Source organism: Melospiza georgiana, chromosome 3, assembly GCF_028018845.1.
Source record: "Melospiza georgiana isolate bMelGeo1 chromosome 3, bMelGeo1.pri, whole genome shotgun sequence".
In the NCBI taxonomy this organism is placed as follows: Eukaryota; Metazoa; Chordata; class Aves; order Passeriformes; family Passerellidae; genus Melospiza; species Melospiza georgiana.
Window position 1 is genome coordinate 65761698 of NC_080432.1, and position 17707 is coordinate 65779404.

Below are 17707 nucleotides of genomic sequence, written 5' to 3' on the forward strand. Positions count from 1 at the left end.
TTTTGTTTTATAGAAGTCATGTCCCTGCTCTGAAATGAGTGATTGTCTTTGGAGTTAGAAGGGCCTGAAACTACTTTCCATGTAACTTTAACACTTACTTTAAAAAAAAAAAAATGATTTAAATGCAAATCTCAACAAATTTAACATCTACAAAATAAGATCATCTTGGAATGCTGTTTAGCATATCATGGAAGCATTCCACCTTAGTAATGAAGATCATGCCACACTTTGCATGGCACTTTCTACCTGAGCCATTACTGGGTATCCACTAGCTGACATCCAAACCATAAATCTGAGTGGGTGCAGCTCACCTGCCCTGAATTTAGGCAGTGATGAACGTAAGTATTGTTCCACCATCTCCTCAGCCAACTGTGATGTCATTGTGAAAGCACATACCTGAGCAGTCATGTGGAAAACAGAATGCTGCCTGTCATAGCAAAGGAGAGCTTGTGCTTTGTTGGAGCTGGATACATGAGGAGGGAGTTCTGCAAAAGGGAACCCTGGTATGCTACAGAAGAGTTGGATTTGATAGTTCTTGGGTCCTTCCCAGTTCAGGATATTCTGTAATCCTGTGGAGATGCCCCTTTCTGACAGTGAAGTGTTGTTCAAGCAAGAGCCCTGTCCAAGTGCCGACTCTGCCACGGTCATGGCATCCTGTGCTGTCTAACTGAGGCTCTTGCATGCTTTGCATTTTGCACAGCTGCCTGAAGTCAAGGTCTGGCTCCTTCTACAACCCATGGAAAACACTTTGCATAGTTTGTGGTAAAAACTCCTCCTTTTTAATGGGAATTTCAATGCATTTAGCTGAAATGGGTAATGAGCACTGAGGAAGGAGGAGGTGACTGCTGGTAGAGAAGTGAGTTGAACAAATTTAAACAGTAAATTATCTAGTAACTGCTTCCATTAGTGAACTTGATTAGAGGATTTATTGTGCACAGACACACTGTGAATTCATCTTCAGTCTTGCACTGTCTTAATTTACCTGCTTGTCCAAAACCATGTTTACTGTACACTGAATTTAAAAGAATGTATTTTCTCTTGGTGAGGCATAAATTACTAACCTACAGCTTCCTTTTTTGTTCCAGGGTTTTAGGCTGAATTTGTTATTTCAGTCTTCTTGGAAAAAATAGACTAATAAACCATCTCATAACTAGTCCCTTTGACAGCATAGTGTGGGTACCAGGCTCTGTTCCAAAGCCTGCTGAAGTGAATGAAAAGATTCCCCTTGACCTCCCTGATCCCTGGATTACAAACTGAATGCGTGACTGCACAGTTTGCCTGGCACAACCCAAATGCAGGGGTTTTCTGCAAGGGGTGGGGCTGTGCACATACCCCTCCGTTCTTCAGTTTGTGTCACTGATCCTGTGTCTCTGTGGTAGATCAGATCAGCCCTACAATAGGGCTAAAACCTGATCTGGCAAGGAAAAACCCCAAACAAAACAAAACAAAAAATACACTGAAGTCCGAGTGACTGCAAGAACCAAGACAAAGGTGCAATAACTTTGCCTTAGTCCCATGTTTGGTATCTCAAGATTTGTGGAGAGCATAATGGTTTTATCTAGCAAAATAGTTTGAAAAGAAAGAGCTGTGTGTTATGAGAGAGGTGAGAAGTTTTGTGTCACCATGACTGGTGTGAGATCCAACTCCTGCAGTGGCTCTCCGTGCCCTGGTGATGCAGGACTGGTTTGCTCCTCAGTGAGCAGGGCACAGGTGTCTGCTGCACTTCCAGTACTGCAGAGGAATATTCCTCTCAAGTTTGCTGTCAAAAATGTCTAGAAACAGAAGGTAAGGACCTGAGTCATAGGAGTAGAAGGTTCAAAGGGAAATGAGGATTTGGAAGTGTGTGCTTTTGTAGAATGAGGGGTGTTCTAGTCCAGCTGAGCTGTAACCAAAATGCCTTGCTTGAGTATCCATTTAATTACTATGGAAAAAGAGTGGACAGCATAGAGAAATTATTAAGATCAAGAGAATAACTGAGAAGAAGAAAGGGTGAGTAAGCAAAATAAGATACAAACAGGGCCTTTAATTTACCAGCTGTGGATGGACTCATGCAATTCACAGTACAGGAAAGAGGCTTTAGTTTGGTCCTTGCTTCCATGGTGTTCTTTACAAAGGGCATTGCCCGTCCTGTTGCAGAAGAGTGAGAGTGATGCTAAAATCCGAGACATGTCTGAACCTTACAACCTCATCTGTTGTGAGGCATGGCCCTTATACAAATTTGGCAGTGGATATTATATCTACGTAAAATTTCCAGTGCTTCCAGCTGCAGGTGCTATCCCTAGCTTTCCTTCTGTTTTGTCAGGTGGTACAGGTGCTGGTAAGAAGCTGCTCCCATTCAGCCTGGGGCTGTGGCTCTCTCAGTGAGGTTGGTGGGATGGGCACCACTGCTGTTTGTCAGGGAACACCCCACTCTGGAATACATCTAAACTCAGAGAACTAATAATGAAAATATTGGCCCTTTGAGCAGGATCAGACTGGTCTCCACCTTAATTAAGAAAGAAAGAAAAACAGGTGTGTGTGAGGAGAGTCTAATGGGACAGCTCCTGTTCACAGACCCAATCTGTTCTTGTCTGCACGTCAACATTTGGACTGCTCTCCAGTCTGTTCCTGAGCAGAATAAACTGGAAATAGCCTTTATTTCTTATTTGTGTTGAACCACAGCTTTACTTGGACAGCTTTTGAAAGTTTTGATGAAATCCTTCAGGAGTTAAACTGAACCCAAAACAAATACTGCTGCAGCTCCCTGCTCCTGGATAGAAGTTATTTTAAAGCCTGGGTAAGAAAGTACCATTAACAAAGCATCACTCCAACCCATAAGCAAAAGTTTTTCTTTGCATCCCAGCTGATCCAGTGTTCCAAGGAAGCCTTCAACAGGAAGTGCAAGCCCTTCAGCATTTTGAGACAGAGAGTATAGGAAAGAGAAATCACCACTGTGAAGAAGCAGCCCCTGCAAAGGGTATAGTTAAAACTGTAGTGTGTTTGTGTGTTATCTCCATATGAAGTCTTTCATCCAGTAACATTATTGTTTCCTCCAAGGACAAAGCCTGGAAGTTGTGGATGAGTGTCACATATGTGCTTGACTGGGTGCCAAATTCTTTCCTCCCCCTCCCTGTCCTGTTAGTGTTTGACAACATGAAGAGCCGAATCAGTAGATATCATGTCTGCCCTGGGCACATAAGTGTCTCTGCTCTTCGAGTAAATGTTCAAATGTATATTTTTAAAGACAATGTGAATCTCTAATAGATTTCTCTTCACCTAAATCTGAAAGAGAGTATGATTCAATGATGCATGAATGCCCAAGGTTGAATCTGAGAGCTGCCCTTTCAGAGATGAAGTTGCAGAGATTCACTGCCATTTTACTGAAGGATTAAAAATGTGTTTGAGCTGAACTTATTTACCAGAGATGGAGGGAAAGGATGCTTAAGCTCTTATTGGAACAAGTAATTTTGCAAGGGAGGAGGTGAATACACATGGACATGCATGGATATTATTTTATCCAGAGATGCCAATTCACTACTGATTTGGTCGACTGCTGTTGTAAAATGTCCTTTAAAATCAGTTGTGGCAGGAAAGAGAAATGCACAAAGGTTTAAAGAATGTGACAAAGGGAGAAGGGAAGGTGTCTTTTCTAATAATGTCTTTTCTGGTTCTTCCTAAGTGCTCTTAGGTCTGCCATGACCATGGTATTTTGTTGGAGTGCATTGGTTTATTTTGTCCTTCTTCTGGTGTTGTCAATAGACAGTGAAGGGCTGAACCAGCTTCCCTACGCCTTTCAAAAAATGAAAATTTCTTTTTTTTCTAATGTTTTCTCTTTCCCTCAAAAAAAAAAAAAATAAAAGAACCCTTGCTCTAAGATATTTCTGTCCCTTGCAAGAGGGAAGTGTAGTTTGTGCCTTCTCCTGTTTCTATTGCAGAAACAGCCAGGGAAGAAATCTAACTGGAAGCAGCCTTATGAATATTTCTTAATACTGTTCAATCAGCCAAGCAGGTCACAAAAACTGTGAAGGAAGCCACCTTCCACCTTCTCCCCCACCAAGCACCAATCCAGATTTGTGGTCTGCTTTCTTATTGTGGTTCTTGTACTGATCTTTGATAAGGCAGTGACATCTTATTAACCACAGATAGGATTTGGCTTTGCACCCTTGGCACAATATTAATTCTCTCCATAAACTCTGATTTTCAGCTCTATTTTTTGGCTTGAATTGAGTAAGGATGCAAGGCAGAGGCGATGGAAGACAATACTAACATAACCATTTTGAATTTAAAGGCAGCAAATGTCTGATATTAACACTTCAGGAGGAGAGTCAGGATAGCTGTACTACCCTATAACAGAGGGTGAAATAAATCCTTTCTCAAATCAAAATAAGTAGTGTACACAGGCTTCCCCACTCTCACAGGGTGCCTTTTCCACTGTCCCTTTCTCCAGCCAGCTTTGCAGGCAGGGAAAGGCTTTTAGAAAAGGACAGGTCTGTTTTATTACTTAATACCAAGTTCAGCCTCTGCCCAGAGCTCCCTGTGTTAAAAGTCACAGCTCCAAAAAGATGCACACACGGACAATATCTCATGATAGTGTGGCTTATAAAATGATGGAGCAATCTTGAGAAGGGTGTCAGTGGAGTCCTGCCTGCCTTAGGAAGGCAGAGGGCAGAAGGGAGAAGGGGGGCTCTTTGGGGTCCCCTCTGGAGCAGGAATCCATTACTGATAGCAAAAGCAGCTGCCATGATTCCAGCCTCTCTCCTCTCCTAGATGACAGCAATGCAATATAAGCAGCAGGACACGTCTTCCTTCCTTGATTAGGGTCAAGCTCCTCTCTGAATTTCCACTGCTGCTTTAATGACTCTGTTATTTCTGTCTTACTTTACCAACTCTAAGAGCAGACCCTCCCTTTCCTTCTCCCTCTTGGAGGAAACCAAGCTGTGCAAGAGCAGCAGTAGTTGTGGAGAAAGAAATTGGAGAATTGCTTTTTAGGAAGGACAAATTGCTGAGAGTTCTAGTGGGGGTGTATATCCTATACTACAGGACTGGTGAGAAAGTACATGGATTGTGGGAAGGAGAGGAAGACTTAGTTTTCATCTGATCTTCCTCCAGATAGAGCCCAAAATTCCCCATTCTTCCCTGAAGTTCCAGGCATCCCCACTGCACCCCTGAATCTGCCCTGTCTCATCATCCCCTCCCCTGTGCTCAGAACCATTTTGCCCATGCTACTGGTTTGGAGCAGGTTTTTGGTGGCTGCTTGGGCCATATTTTCAGTATTGTTACTGAGAGAAATAATTTATAAACACACTGTATCTTTAGTATTAAGGTAAGGACACTTGAGTTGCTTTTGTGAAAGGCACTGGACACAGAGGAAGGGTCTGAGAGCATCAAGGGCAGGGTAATGGCTGAATGTGATTGCAGTGACCCTGAACACTGGTGGTTCATTGCAATGAGTTGGATTGTACCTGCCATAACAGCTGCTGAAGAGCTTTTAGCAGAATCAGGACAGCAATACTGCCAAAAGAGATTTTAGAAAGCACCACTTCATGTTCTTCACAATGCTGCTTCACACCCAGAAACCTGGCTCTTGGATGTGCCTCAGCTGATGGGACACAACTGCTGCAGCAGTGTTTTGCTAAATCACAGGATCAATTAGACTGGAAAAAACCTCTGAGTTCATAGATTCCAACCTATGACCGAATGTCCTTGTCACTGCCCAGCTGGACAGTCACTGGTGTGTAGTAATCTGTGTGCTGACTTAGTCCAGAGAGCCTCCAAGTAATATCCCTTACCCAGGCTCCAGCAAGGAGCAGATTTCCCCATGGTATAAGTCTGGTTGACATACAGGACACTCAGCTCCCCTCAGGAGCTGTTTAGCAAACACCCACCCACCCTTTTTTGTTCCCTGTAGTTGTTATCTGTCTGTCTGTCCCTCTGTTTGACTGCACGGATCTGGGACACCCCCTGACAGAGCTGCTTCTCCACTGCTGTCTGCCTGACCCTCGGGATCCAAGGCTTCACACCTCTTCTGTAAGGGCCCCATGGAAGGCAAGGGAAGCCAACAGGGAATTCTTCTGCCTCCCTGGGCAGGGACCTGTTTCCATTTCCCTGCTTTTAAGTCTCCTCCTTCATCTTGATAGCAAGAGAGGTGGAGTTCCTCAGACTCCTGCTGATCTTCCATCCACTGCATTTCTCTCAGGGCTGGAAGGGTGCAATCCTGAGTCTACATCTCTTTTGCACTCTCTGATACTTCTCAGCCTCCCCACCTCCTCTTTAAGCTCTGCCACAGGCTGAGCAGGTCTCTGTGCATGCAGGTGTCTTCCCCACTGTCCTGCAGCACCCGACACTGGGCTCAGACACTCCCTGCAGCCAGAGGCCTGGATATTCACATGTTTCTTGAGGAGCTCTGCTCAGACTAGTTAATTGTGAGGTTGGGAAGGGGTAGGACTAGGACAAAGATAATAAAATCTGCTTTTATTAATCCCCAGGATTTATTCCTGAAAGCAATTACTGTTTGCAGGGTTGATACCATAAGCATTCATTTTACTGTCTCAAGTGTTTTTCTAGAGGAAGGTTTTGTAGTTCTGCTAAGTTTGTACTTTGGAAGCTGGTGGGAATTCATCATGGGCACCTGCTGGTGGGACCAGGTGTTGAACTGCATCTTGAGTGTTCCAGAAAAGCAGGGGAATTCCTCTCCTGTAGTGTATAAACTGTGACACAAGCTGTTCCTGTCTTTCTGTCAGTCTATATATTCAATGTCTATTATGCTCTCAAAGGTTTGCTGAGGCTCCCCGACAGAGGGACATGGAGTTTTTTGGGAAGCAAGCTGTTGGCTATGCTGCAATCTCCATCAGACAAGCTTTGGTAAGCAAACACAGTCACACTTGTCTTGTCCTGGAAGCAGATTTGCTAAACTGTAATTTGTGGGCCAGAAAAGGCCTATATTAATATAAGAATTGAAATTCCAGAGAAGTTGATAAATTCTTAGAACATGTGCTGAATATCATCTGGGAGTTGCCCATAACTGGAGCTCTTTTTCTGATCAAAAAAGTGACAGAATATGACAGTACAAAAAACTTGGGACAACAACTTCTTCAGACTCTTCTGCAGTTATATTCCAGGGTAACAGCTGGAATAGTAGAGAATGAGATACCTGGCAGCTTTTGCAGTGCTTTGAGAAAGCTCTTACTGTTCTTTAGGGCTCCCTGCTGTTGGAAGGTTTGCTATTCCCTAGTCACTAGACACAAGACCAAAGGGCAGAGCCCCTTGGGGGAATCAGAAAAGTAGAGCTAACCATCAGTGTCTTGAAGTGAGATCCTGTTTTGTTATAGATAAGAGAATAATATAAGCAGTTCCTTTAGGAGAGTACTGCTGGTTAGGGGGGTTTGGATTATTTTTTTAAATATGTTGAAAAATCTTGTTACTCTTCCACCTATTCAGAGCAGGAAAAATGGCTTGTAAATGTGAGAGGGTGGGCCTTTGGCCTGTTCCTTCCTAGCACTGCATCAACTGCAATTTGGAGAGTTTTCACTAGGGTCCATAAGCTCGGTGCTAGAGCTGAGTGATGACTGTGCATCTTGTTTTACTAGGACAAGCAACGATTGATGGAGAGAAAAACTCCAACATTAACACCTGCTGTGTTAGCACTTCTGGAGAGAATACAAAAAGAGAAACGTAAGCCAGGCAAAGAGTTCATTTAGTCATATTTATGTGTTTCTTATAACAAACCCTGAGGTATTTGAGGTGGGGGAGGCATTTTTTAAAGCAGATCCTAGGCTTTGGAATCCTGTTTTCTGATAGAATAATGTAGAATTATAAAGTTTGACTTTTTTTGCTGGGCTTTTTTTTGCAAGTCTTGACATGAAATCCTGAACTTATTTCTGCACAACACTTGCTATAACTGAGAAAAGACAAAGATTCCAAGGGGATGTTGTTGGTAGTGAATGGCTTTCCTGGTCATTATCTTGATCCCTTGTGTGGACTGTATGCACAGAGATTTTCATTTGGCTCCTCAAGAGGGACCTCAGGAGTTAGAGGCTCTCAAGCAAAAGTATCTATATAGACCTAAAATACAGAGTCTGGCTTTGAAGTTCTTTTTGCCCATAAAGAACTCCATAACCTTTGCTCTTCAACTTTGAGATTTATTCCATCCTTTTTACCTTAAGTCCATTTGGATGAGATACAAAGCTTTGTGTATGGTTTTTTTTCCAAATGCCCTTGAAGATTTAGCTTTAAAATTAACATCACCACTTCCTAAAATAGTTCCCTCTAAGCAGGATACCACATAATATGTTTTATAGGAACCACTGCTACTGGTAATCATGACCTGTATCAGTCTATGTTTAGAAGACTTTTTTAAAGTTATTTTAAAGGTTATTTGTAGTATAACCTGTGAATTATAATACACACTGCTCCATGTATCAGTATCTTTGATCCCTGTATTTCTAAGGTTTGAGAATTTATGTAGATTATCATGTTTTATGGCAAGTAAATTTCAAAAATAATGATCTGCAGAGGCCTCTTCAGAAACACTGAAGAAAACAAAAAAATCTAGGAGTGTATCTGCTGGGAGAAGATCCTCAGGAAAGACTGGGTAAGAAATTATTATTACTTTTTATTTCAATATTGTAATGCAAAAAGAACTTGTTTGCTTTGGTTATATAGAATACCTTGTTGCAGTGTTTGCAGTATGAGCTCCTTTGTATTAACTGAAGTAATCAATTTCACTGAAACCTGTAGCAGAGCTCCTCAGGGCCCCAGTGTAGGCTGCTGAGAATACTAATTTTGGTGTTGAATGTTCCTTGATTTGGAACAGCCCCATCCCAAGTAGGCAGTGACTGTGCTCTGCTCGAGAGGATTTGCCTCTCAATACCGCAAACCTCTCCAGCAGATCTTGTGCACGTGCAATGTTCTCCCATTGTCCACGTGTGGAAGATGCAAGCATTCATTTCAGTAACAGCTATGTCAGGATGACAGTGTGGAGGTTCTTCCTTCTCCTTAATGTTTTGTTTCCCAGACCATGATGTTTGGTGCTCCTTCTCCTCGGACCATGCAGTCACTGGGGTTCCCAACGGGGTTGCCAAGCCATGTCAGAGCAGGAAGAAGCCCTTCCAGCCCATATTCAAGTGGTTGTGGTGCAGTTGCTCAAGAGGATGGCTCAGATGGTCAGCATCTTGCACCCCTCTGAAATATATACAGCTGCAGAACACGAGTCCTTAGCAGGAAATATAGCCAAGAATGATTCCCTGTAGCTGGCAAGATATTTTGAGCCTGGGAGAGACGCTTGTGAGAGTCCTTGGAGCATGGGATGAAAGGAATGTGCACAGAACAGTCAGTTGCAGAGACTCACAGTCAGAGCTGTTGCAGGTTCCTCTGTGTGCAGTTTTACTGTCCTTGGTTGCTGCTGGTCAGTGGCTGGATCCCTCAGCTGTGGGGGAGACTGCAATGGGCAGGGGAGTGTCCAGCCCACAGTGCCAATGTCAGCTCTACCCACCTCCTGACACCACAGTAAAACTGCCCTCAGTACCCTGTGGTGTCACCTGGGACCATGTTAACAGCATAGTAACTCCTCTGATTGTCACACAGGGTCTTGCACCCACCAGCAGGGATTTATTGATACCATCACCATTCTCAAGGTTTAGTCACTGAATTCTGAAACCTGGGGCTTGGCACCTCCTTTCCCCGGGGATACTGGCTAGTCCAGGTATCACTGGGGTTGTAGTTGCAGAGGTCTGGGACAGCCACTGCCCCCAGTGCGTCCCAGGGACAGACATCCACACTCACATCTGAAATAGAGGGCAGTGGAACTGTGAAAAAGACTGGTCTAGGTGAGCTTGCAGGTGCTGGGTGTTGGCAACTGCTGCTGCATTTTCTGTAGCACTTGAGCTTTGCCAAGTGCTTTACAGAGCACTTTGGGCAGATGAGAAATCAGTTTCAGAGCTACCCACGAGCCTTTTTTAGCTGAGAAAGGAGATGTGAGAAACTGGCTTTGAGTGGTGCAAATGAATGGTCTCATCCCTAATGTGCCTGGAAATGGTTTCCTGGATGAGCTGCTCCATCACCTTCCCACGAATACAGGTTTAATCTTCTTGGAGAAAATAGAGTAAAATATAAAAGCTCTTTCTGTAATAAGAAATAGCAAGTATATGGCTTGTTGCTGCTTCTAGACCACAAGCGGACAACAGAAGATAAGAGTGACGGGTCGGCAAGGATGTGTTAAGGCTTTCTGCTGGAAAGCAGAAGATCTTAAGCAAAGCAGTTTTTCAGCACCACTTCCCCCTGAAATGCTACAGTTACCAATAAAATTACCAAACTGTAATTCATTGGCTCAGGTTTGATAGGGGCTTTTTCTCTCTAGGCTACAAATATTACTATGCTATCCTGTTTAAAGTTGTGAGATTATTTGCATCTGCTGCCAAGATTCAATTAAATGATTGCCTAAAGGGGTGGACATTACCAGCAGTTCATTCAATGGTTTTAACAAAATGCAGGAAGATGCAGTACCATGTGATTTTCTTTTTCTTTGCCCTAATGCTTTGATATATTGAACAAGACAAGTGGACATTGTGGAACTTCATGTGAATATTTAATACAGTCTTCCAGTAAACAATAAATGATAGTGATTGATACATGAGAAATGGCCATGTGTGCTGTGCATCTCTTCAATCACTTTGATTTCAGACTAAAACCTAATCTCATTCTTGCATTAAGCACTTCAATTGCTTTTAAAAATTCATCAACAAGACAGAAATGTTGTAGAGGTATATCCCTTCTTTTTTTTTTTGGTCACTGGATCCACTGTCAGCCTTGGATCACCTTCCATAAGTTTCAGTGATGCAACAAGTAGGGGCTTTTTAGCCCAGTAATTTTCAGTAAGGCTTTCAATTAAAATCCATAAGGAATTTTCTTACCTATTAAATGCTTATTAAGTAAATTAAGATGAAAAGTAGTTGGACATAGCAGTAATAAATACCATATTTTAAACAGTTTAATTGAACTATTTAAGACTCTAGCTAATTAGATGGATACAGAAAGGATGACACTGAAGCAACTGCAACTCCTAGAGCTAGAAAAGGCAGGCATGACAGTAGCCCCAATATATTAAAGCAGTGCTGCTTAGCCTTTCTTTCAGTCCAGGAAGAAAAGGGAAAAAAACCCAAACCCATTCCAAACTATACTGTGCAATGTTACCACAGTTACTTTCTTTAACAACCAAATAAACGAATCTTCAAATTTAGAGCAAGTTTTACTGTATTTGCTGCTCTGTGTGTGTCCCCATTATTTTCTGTCTGTTTACAGAAGTGTAGGATTTCATAGCTTTGTTTCCTGTATCTTACAAAAAAATATATATATATTTATGTATAAGGGCAGGAATGGTGTATTGAGGAAAAGCATTTTAAACATTCCACTAGAAATGAACCAATTATTAATATATGGAATGTACCACCCCAGTTCAGACTGGCTATGAAAAATTTTCTGAAACTAACAGCAAACATTGACTAAGGAAATGGAAAGTTCTAAAGGAAAAGTTCATAAATAAAACTGAAGGAAAAAGAAATGAACTTGGTTTCTGATAGAGGATGGGAACTTAGCAATGGATCAACTTGGGATTACATAGAGGATGCAGTCTTTTGTTCCATGTAGTATAATTTTAGCTTCTTGACATTATTTCAGCAGGTTCCAGTCTTTTTTCTTCTTTCATAAAAAGAATACTCTTTTTATGAGACCAAATGTTTACTGAATTTTGTTCTTTTACAGTATGATTTGATTATAGTAATTCTGTTGTTTCTTCACCACATACTGCTCTGCTTCTACAGGTTTTCAGGCAGAGCTCAGATAAAAGAGTATTTTTATCTCTATTTGAATGTGAGGTAAAATATCCTAAGATCTCCCAGATCCCTTACCTGCTGTGCCACGGCCATGGCAGCTCTCTGCCCTTACATGCCCTTCTCACCTGTGGAGGAGGACTGGTCTGTGCTGGGGCTGCTGCCTTCCCCCACCGTACCCACAGAGGATGTGGGGCTGCTCTCCCCACACTGGAGCTGTCACAGCCCTGCAGGAGCCAAAGGCAGGGCCACCAGAGGTGTCCTGCAGCCCGAGCCTCAGCCACTGATGGCCTCTGAGAAATGTTTACAGAGGTCTCCCTCACAAACACATTCAGAAGGTCCAGTCCTGCTTACAGTATTAGATGACTCGGGGGTATCTCACGTCTCTTGAGTTGCAAGAATTTTAAAACAAAACTATTTTTTGACAACATAACTTTTTGAAACTTTTTGCCTTTCTTTGTCATGGGACATCATCAGCTTCTGCTACATCTATGATGCCAAGAATCTGGAAAAAGAAAATTGAATGGGCTGATGGGTTTAAGCAGCATTGCACATTTAAGGTTTGCTTCTGCGCTTTACTTGCAGACACCGTGGCTGTGTGCTTTTAAAGTATTTTAAAATGCATCAGAAGTGGTTATTTTCTTTTTATTTGAATGAGACGGTCTTTAATCTTGTCGTGGGTTGACAGCCTTTATCCCAATATCGTGTGTTGTGTCTGGCAGCTGTGCCTTTTCTCTCTTCCCCCCCCCCCGGCCGTCTTGCTGCGGCGGGGCGGGGAAGAGAGGGGGGAGTGTTTGACCAGGCCTTTTTGGCTTTTGGGCTTTTTACTGCTTGGCTTGGCTAGCCGCTTTGCTTGCTTGCTTTCTGCTTTTTGCGCTGTTTTTTTTTCCTTTTCTTTTGTTCCCTCTTTCTTACCCTCCCCTGAAGATACTGGACCGGTTCCGGACCTGACCTGAGACGTCCAGGACACCTGGAGCTTGCAAGAGAAGCTTGACGCCCTCACCATACACAAAGTCTGTTTCTTTCCTTTTCTTGTGTTGGGGAGTGTTCTTTTGTTACTTGTAAATAAATAGGTTTTGTTTTCCACTTTGCTCCTCCGAGAAATTCCTTCCCGAACCCGGTGTTGGGGGAGGGGTGGTTGGAGGTTTGTTTTGTTTTGGGGGGCTCCCTTTTGGAGATTTCCCCTAATTTGTCCTAAACCAGGACAAATCTGTAGTTACATATGCATTGGTAAGGAATGCTTATCATCTTTCCATATTTTGGAAGAGGCTGAAACCAGGCAGCAGCACCTCTGTTGGCAGCCCAGAGCTCAGGTACCATGCTCCAGGGCTGAAAGATCAACTGGAAGAACGTGCTCAGTGTCTGCATAATGTTTGCTTCTAAACATTACATTTAAATTCAAGGACAAGTATTTAGGTAATTACTGACAACCCTTATGAAAGCACAAACCAAAATGACAAAATGTGTATGATCAGGCAGTGCTACAAATTTTTTTTTTTTTTTTGTAGCAAAGAATTTTTTGTTGTAATTTAGTTTTTTTGTGTTTTTTTACAAGTACATAAGCTTGCTTGAAGCCAAGCGAATACAATTTGCACAAACAAGGAAAAAAATACAGTTAAGTGACTATACACACACACCTCTTTCCGAGTCCAGATGAAAATACAAGCCTAGCTGTAGAATGTGCATGTAACACTGTTTGCAACCTTTTCCCTATTCTGGAACTCATAATTTAAATAACGACTCACTGGACATGACTATGAAGTACCTGTTTGCCTCCTGCTGTTGTCATTACAGGAAGGACCTTAAAATTCCTTTTGGTTTGTCTTATGCCAAAAATTTTCATGACAAAAAATCCCCTCAGCACTGCATCTGCAGAACATATTCTTTCATGAGCTGCAATAAGACAATCCTTAATCCAAGTACCAATCAACTTGTAAGAATATTCAATGACATTGTACAACTACAATGATCTGTAGCTCAGTAACAGCAAAACATCAATAATTTAAGAATTATTTTTTATTTGAAGCTCTCTGGAAATATTCCTGCGATTAATGAGGGAGAGGAGAACATGCTTGCTCCATGTTATATTAGTAATGGCCATTGGTACTATGAACTCTCTTTGGATTTAACAGAACAGTAGTTCTTGGGGTTTGAGAATTTACTCAGATTCAGAAATTCCGTGTCTGTTTCAGATGAAACAGAATCCATTAGTAACTGAGCCATCCACTAAAACCATTATTATTTTTTTATAACTAGTTTGTTAGGCAACAAACTAAATTGTGAAGAGTTTGTTTCTTTGTTCAATAATGTCATTACTGAAAAATGTGATCTTTACAATTTCTGCTTGTTCATGCATCAGATACTGTCACACCATGCATGCACAGGACTGTCACACCAACCCACTGTCCACAGGAACTGTTCATGGACAATTTACCCCAGGAAACAACCAGAATTCCCCACGGCTCTGGTCTGCAATAAACAAAGGCTGGAGTCCAACTGCAGCAGTCCCAATGTTTCTGAGCAGAACCCTCCATTATCATGCCCACTAATTTCAGCTGACACTCGTCAGGCAGGTTCAGAACCTGGTTTTGAACAGGGCCCAGTGTCAGCTCAGCACCACAGCCCCTCTGTGCATGGACCTGTTCCTGGCTCCATAGGGGTACCACTTGAGCACAGGCTCCCCTGGATGAGGGCTGGATTTCTGTGAAAGCCCATATTTTCAGATGGTTGCAATTATTAATCATTTCCCCAACTAAACAATGGCCATTTTTATCAACAAAAGGTGAATAAAGGCCCCTTAGGTAGGATGCATTATTTTTTATTAAGTGTTGAATTAATCAAGCCGTTGACCCAATGGGATACCATAAGCTTAAATTTAAGCAAATGCTCAAATGCTTTACTAGAAACAGAGAGAGAGAGAAAGAGAGAGAAAGAGAAATGTCTGATGTCTTGACAGATCCGGCTCTAAATGAAAATTAATGTTTTGTTCTAACTTGAGACAATTCACTTCTCATTCTGAGAACGGCATGTATCCAAGACTGCAGTTCTTACACAGCCATTCAGAAGTGGTGGTTATTTCCAGCCCCAGGAAAAAGGCACACAGCTGAACTGCCGGAAAACAAAATCTAGTTTAACATAAGAGTGATAAAATTCATTGAAGAAAGTGAAACAAGGACGTAAGATTTACTCTTGGAATGATTCTGATTTAAATTAAGGATTAATAAATTTCATTAATTAAGTGCTTAATAGAAATCTATCTGATGTTGATAAATTGTTTGTTACATTTGCCATGTGTACAAATTTGCTGTGATTTATGGCTCATTAAATTGATTTCTTTGTGATTTCCCCCCTCTTCCCAATCACCCTAACCATATTTCTCCTATTGCAGCAGCCATAGTTTTATTGTGCCTGTTATGATACTTTGCTGTCACTGAAGATAGTTATTCAGTTGTTTGCATGAAAAGAAACAAAAACATAGAGGGAGCTGAGGGAAACATGTTAGTTCTACTGTTGTCATATGCTAAAAAACTAACAGTATGAAAAATAGAGCTTCTTGTTTATTAACATCCTGAATTTAACTACCATGTTCATAACGTGCTTTGAAAACATCTGGGGCAGCTTTTCTTCAAAACAAGACAAAAACACCCCGGTCCTAACAGATTTAAGTAAGAAGCACAGTCTTAAAAAACAAAAAGGAAAAAAACCCACACAGGATGATTGTTACTTGAAGGCATGGTGAAAGTGAGGCAATGTTACAGAATTTGTAGTGGATGGAAAGGAGCGAGGAAGATGGTGCAGCTGGTTTATGGCCATCCCACCAGCTGCTAGCTGAAGACCTTGCTGTTGGCCAAGGCCATTCAGCCTGTGTGATGGTTCCTCTGAGCCAAACGCCATTGTGATGTCCCCAATAGTGTTCTGGTTGTCACCTGGTGGGAGCTGCCAGAAGCCCATCAAATGAGTGAGATCCATGAAAGGCAGGCTTGCAGTTTCAGCTGCTGCCTCTGTCTCTTTGTGCACTGGGTACTTGTTAGTATCCCCTACAGGCCCTGAGGAAGCTTCTTCCATACTGATTTTGTGGAGAGACTGAGGTTCTGGTAACGGCAGGTCCTCAAGAAGATGCACATTGTAACCTTTAACATCCACTTTTATTGGCAGATTCTTGAGGGCTCCTGCAGCAAATGAGGTAGAACTAAGGTCGTATTTGTTAGGCTGATGAAGGTTCAGGTTGACAGGGACAGCTGCTGAACATGGTGCGGGAGGGACAGCCGGGAGGCTGTCTGCACAGCCCATCCTTTGCAAGTGAGGAGAAGACTCAAGAGGAAGAGCAGTTTGTAAGCTTGACTGGGAATGAAGATGTGAACAGTTGTATTCCTCTGTTTCTGAACTATTCACAATCCCATTTGGCACAGGGACCCTTTCAGGAAGAGGGGACAGCATGCTGGCATCTTCCTTCAGTCTGTATGAAAAGAGTTGGTCAAGGAGACCCACTGAGTCACCGTTCTGCAACCTGCTCTTCAGCAGTTCTTGGGGATGAGTCTTCCTAGTGTGGCGTGTCAAGTGGTCCTTCCGCCCGAACCTCTGGGCACAGAACTGGCACAGGAAGTCCTTGCAGCCTGTGTGAACCACCATGTGGCGTCGCACATCCTTGCGGGTATAGAAGTGACGCTCGCAGTGGTCACACTTATGTTTCTTTTCCTTCATGTTGCCAGTCGGCTTCCCTGCATGACTTTTGAGGTGCTCCAACAGAACCTCGGTACCACCAAACTCTTGGGCACACACCCTACAGGTGAGGTCCCCGCTGGTGGCAGCATGAAGAGCCAAGTGTCTCTTGTAGCCTAGCTTGGTGCTGTACTTCTTGCCACACTCTTCACACTTGAAGGCCATCTTGTTGGGGTCATGAGTCTGAAGGTGATTCTTTAGATGGTCTTTCCTGTGAAAGGTCTTTTCACAGTAGCCACACTGGTGAGATTTCTGGGGAGAATGAGTGGCCGAGTGCCTAAGAGGAAAAGAAACAAAACACGGATACAAAAAAAGTTATTTGTGTTCACATTTATTCTAGTACATTTACTCTAGCAGCCTCAAAACTTGAAAACACTGGAATTCTTGAAGGAAGGCATTCTCACTACTTCTCAGGTTATTAGTAAAAGCCTACATTTTGTAGGCAGGAAGGAAGGTGTTAATCATAAAGTACAGAGCAGCTTAAAACTGCTCAACATAATCTTTTTGAGTAGCCACCATAATTAAGGGAGACTAGTCTCCAATTCTACCAAAAACAGTAATAATAAAAACTGAACCTCAAGGATTAACCGTCACTGGAACAACCCAAAGGAAAAAGATGTCTTTTCCCCCCCCACACACCCCCAGTAGAAAAGGAATGCCTTCAGAGCTGTACCTGAGCAGTTTATATTTGGAAATGAAGGCTTTTGTGCATCCGTGCTGGGAACACTTGTAGGGACGCTCCCCTTTGTGCGCATAAGTGTGGACCGTGAGTTTGTCAATGGAATCAAAAATCTTCCCGCAGAGTCGGCAGGGAAAACTATCTGGCTGCTTCACTTCTTTTCCCTTCAGCAGTGAAGACCGACCATTTCTCCATTTAGGTATAAACCTCACGAGAGCACCACAAGTGCTTCCTGAGCTGGCACAGCTGAACTTTGCAGCAGAGGAACAGGAAATGGTCCCAAAGCATTGAGTAATGCTTTTGCCTAATGATGCTCCTCTCAGTTTCCCTTTGAGCTTGTTCTTTGCTTTTACAGGTCCCAATTTATTTGGTGGTCTGAACCTTGTAGGAAGGACTCGGTCCTTATGGATGCACTGGTGAGATTCCAGCAGAGCAAAAGTTGCAAAAGTGCTTCCACAGCTGGAGCATATCCAAGAGTCTACAGGCTCTTTCTGCAATGAGAACAGAG

The 17707-nt window shown here is 42.6% G+C and overlaps 1 protein-coding gene across 1 annotated transcript in view; it reads right to left on the reverse strand.

Annotated features, from left to right (window-relative positions):
• Positions 1-14406: 14406 nt before the first annotated feature.
• The window catches only part of PLAGL1 (PLAG1 like zinc finger 1), a 44508-nt gene continuing 41207 nt past the window's right edge, over positions 14407-17707 (reverse strand). The window contains exons 7-8 of the mRNA XM_058020693.1: positions 17194-17690; positions 14407-16797 (exon numbers count right to left, since the gene is read on the reverse strand). Coding sequence (XP_057876676.1) covers positions 15522-16797; positions 17194-17690 — 1773 coding nt within the window. The 3' untranslated portion in view covers positions 14407-15521. The remainder of the gene's footprint in view (positions 16798-17193; positions 17691-17707) is intronic.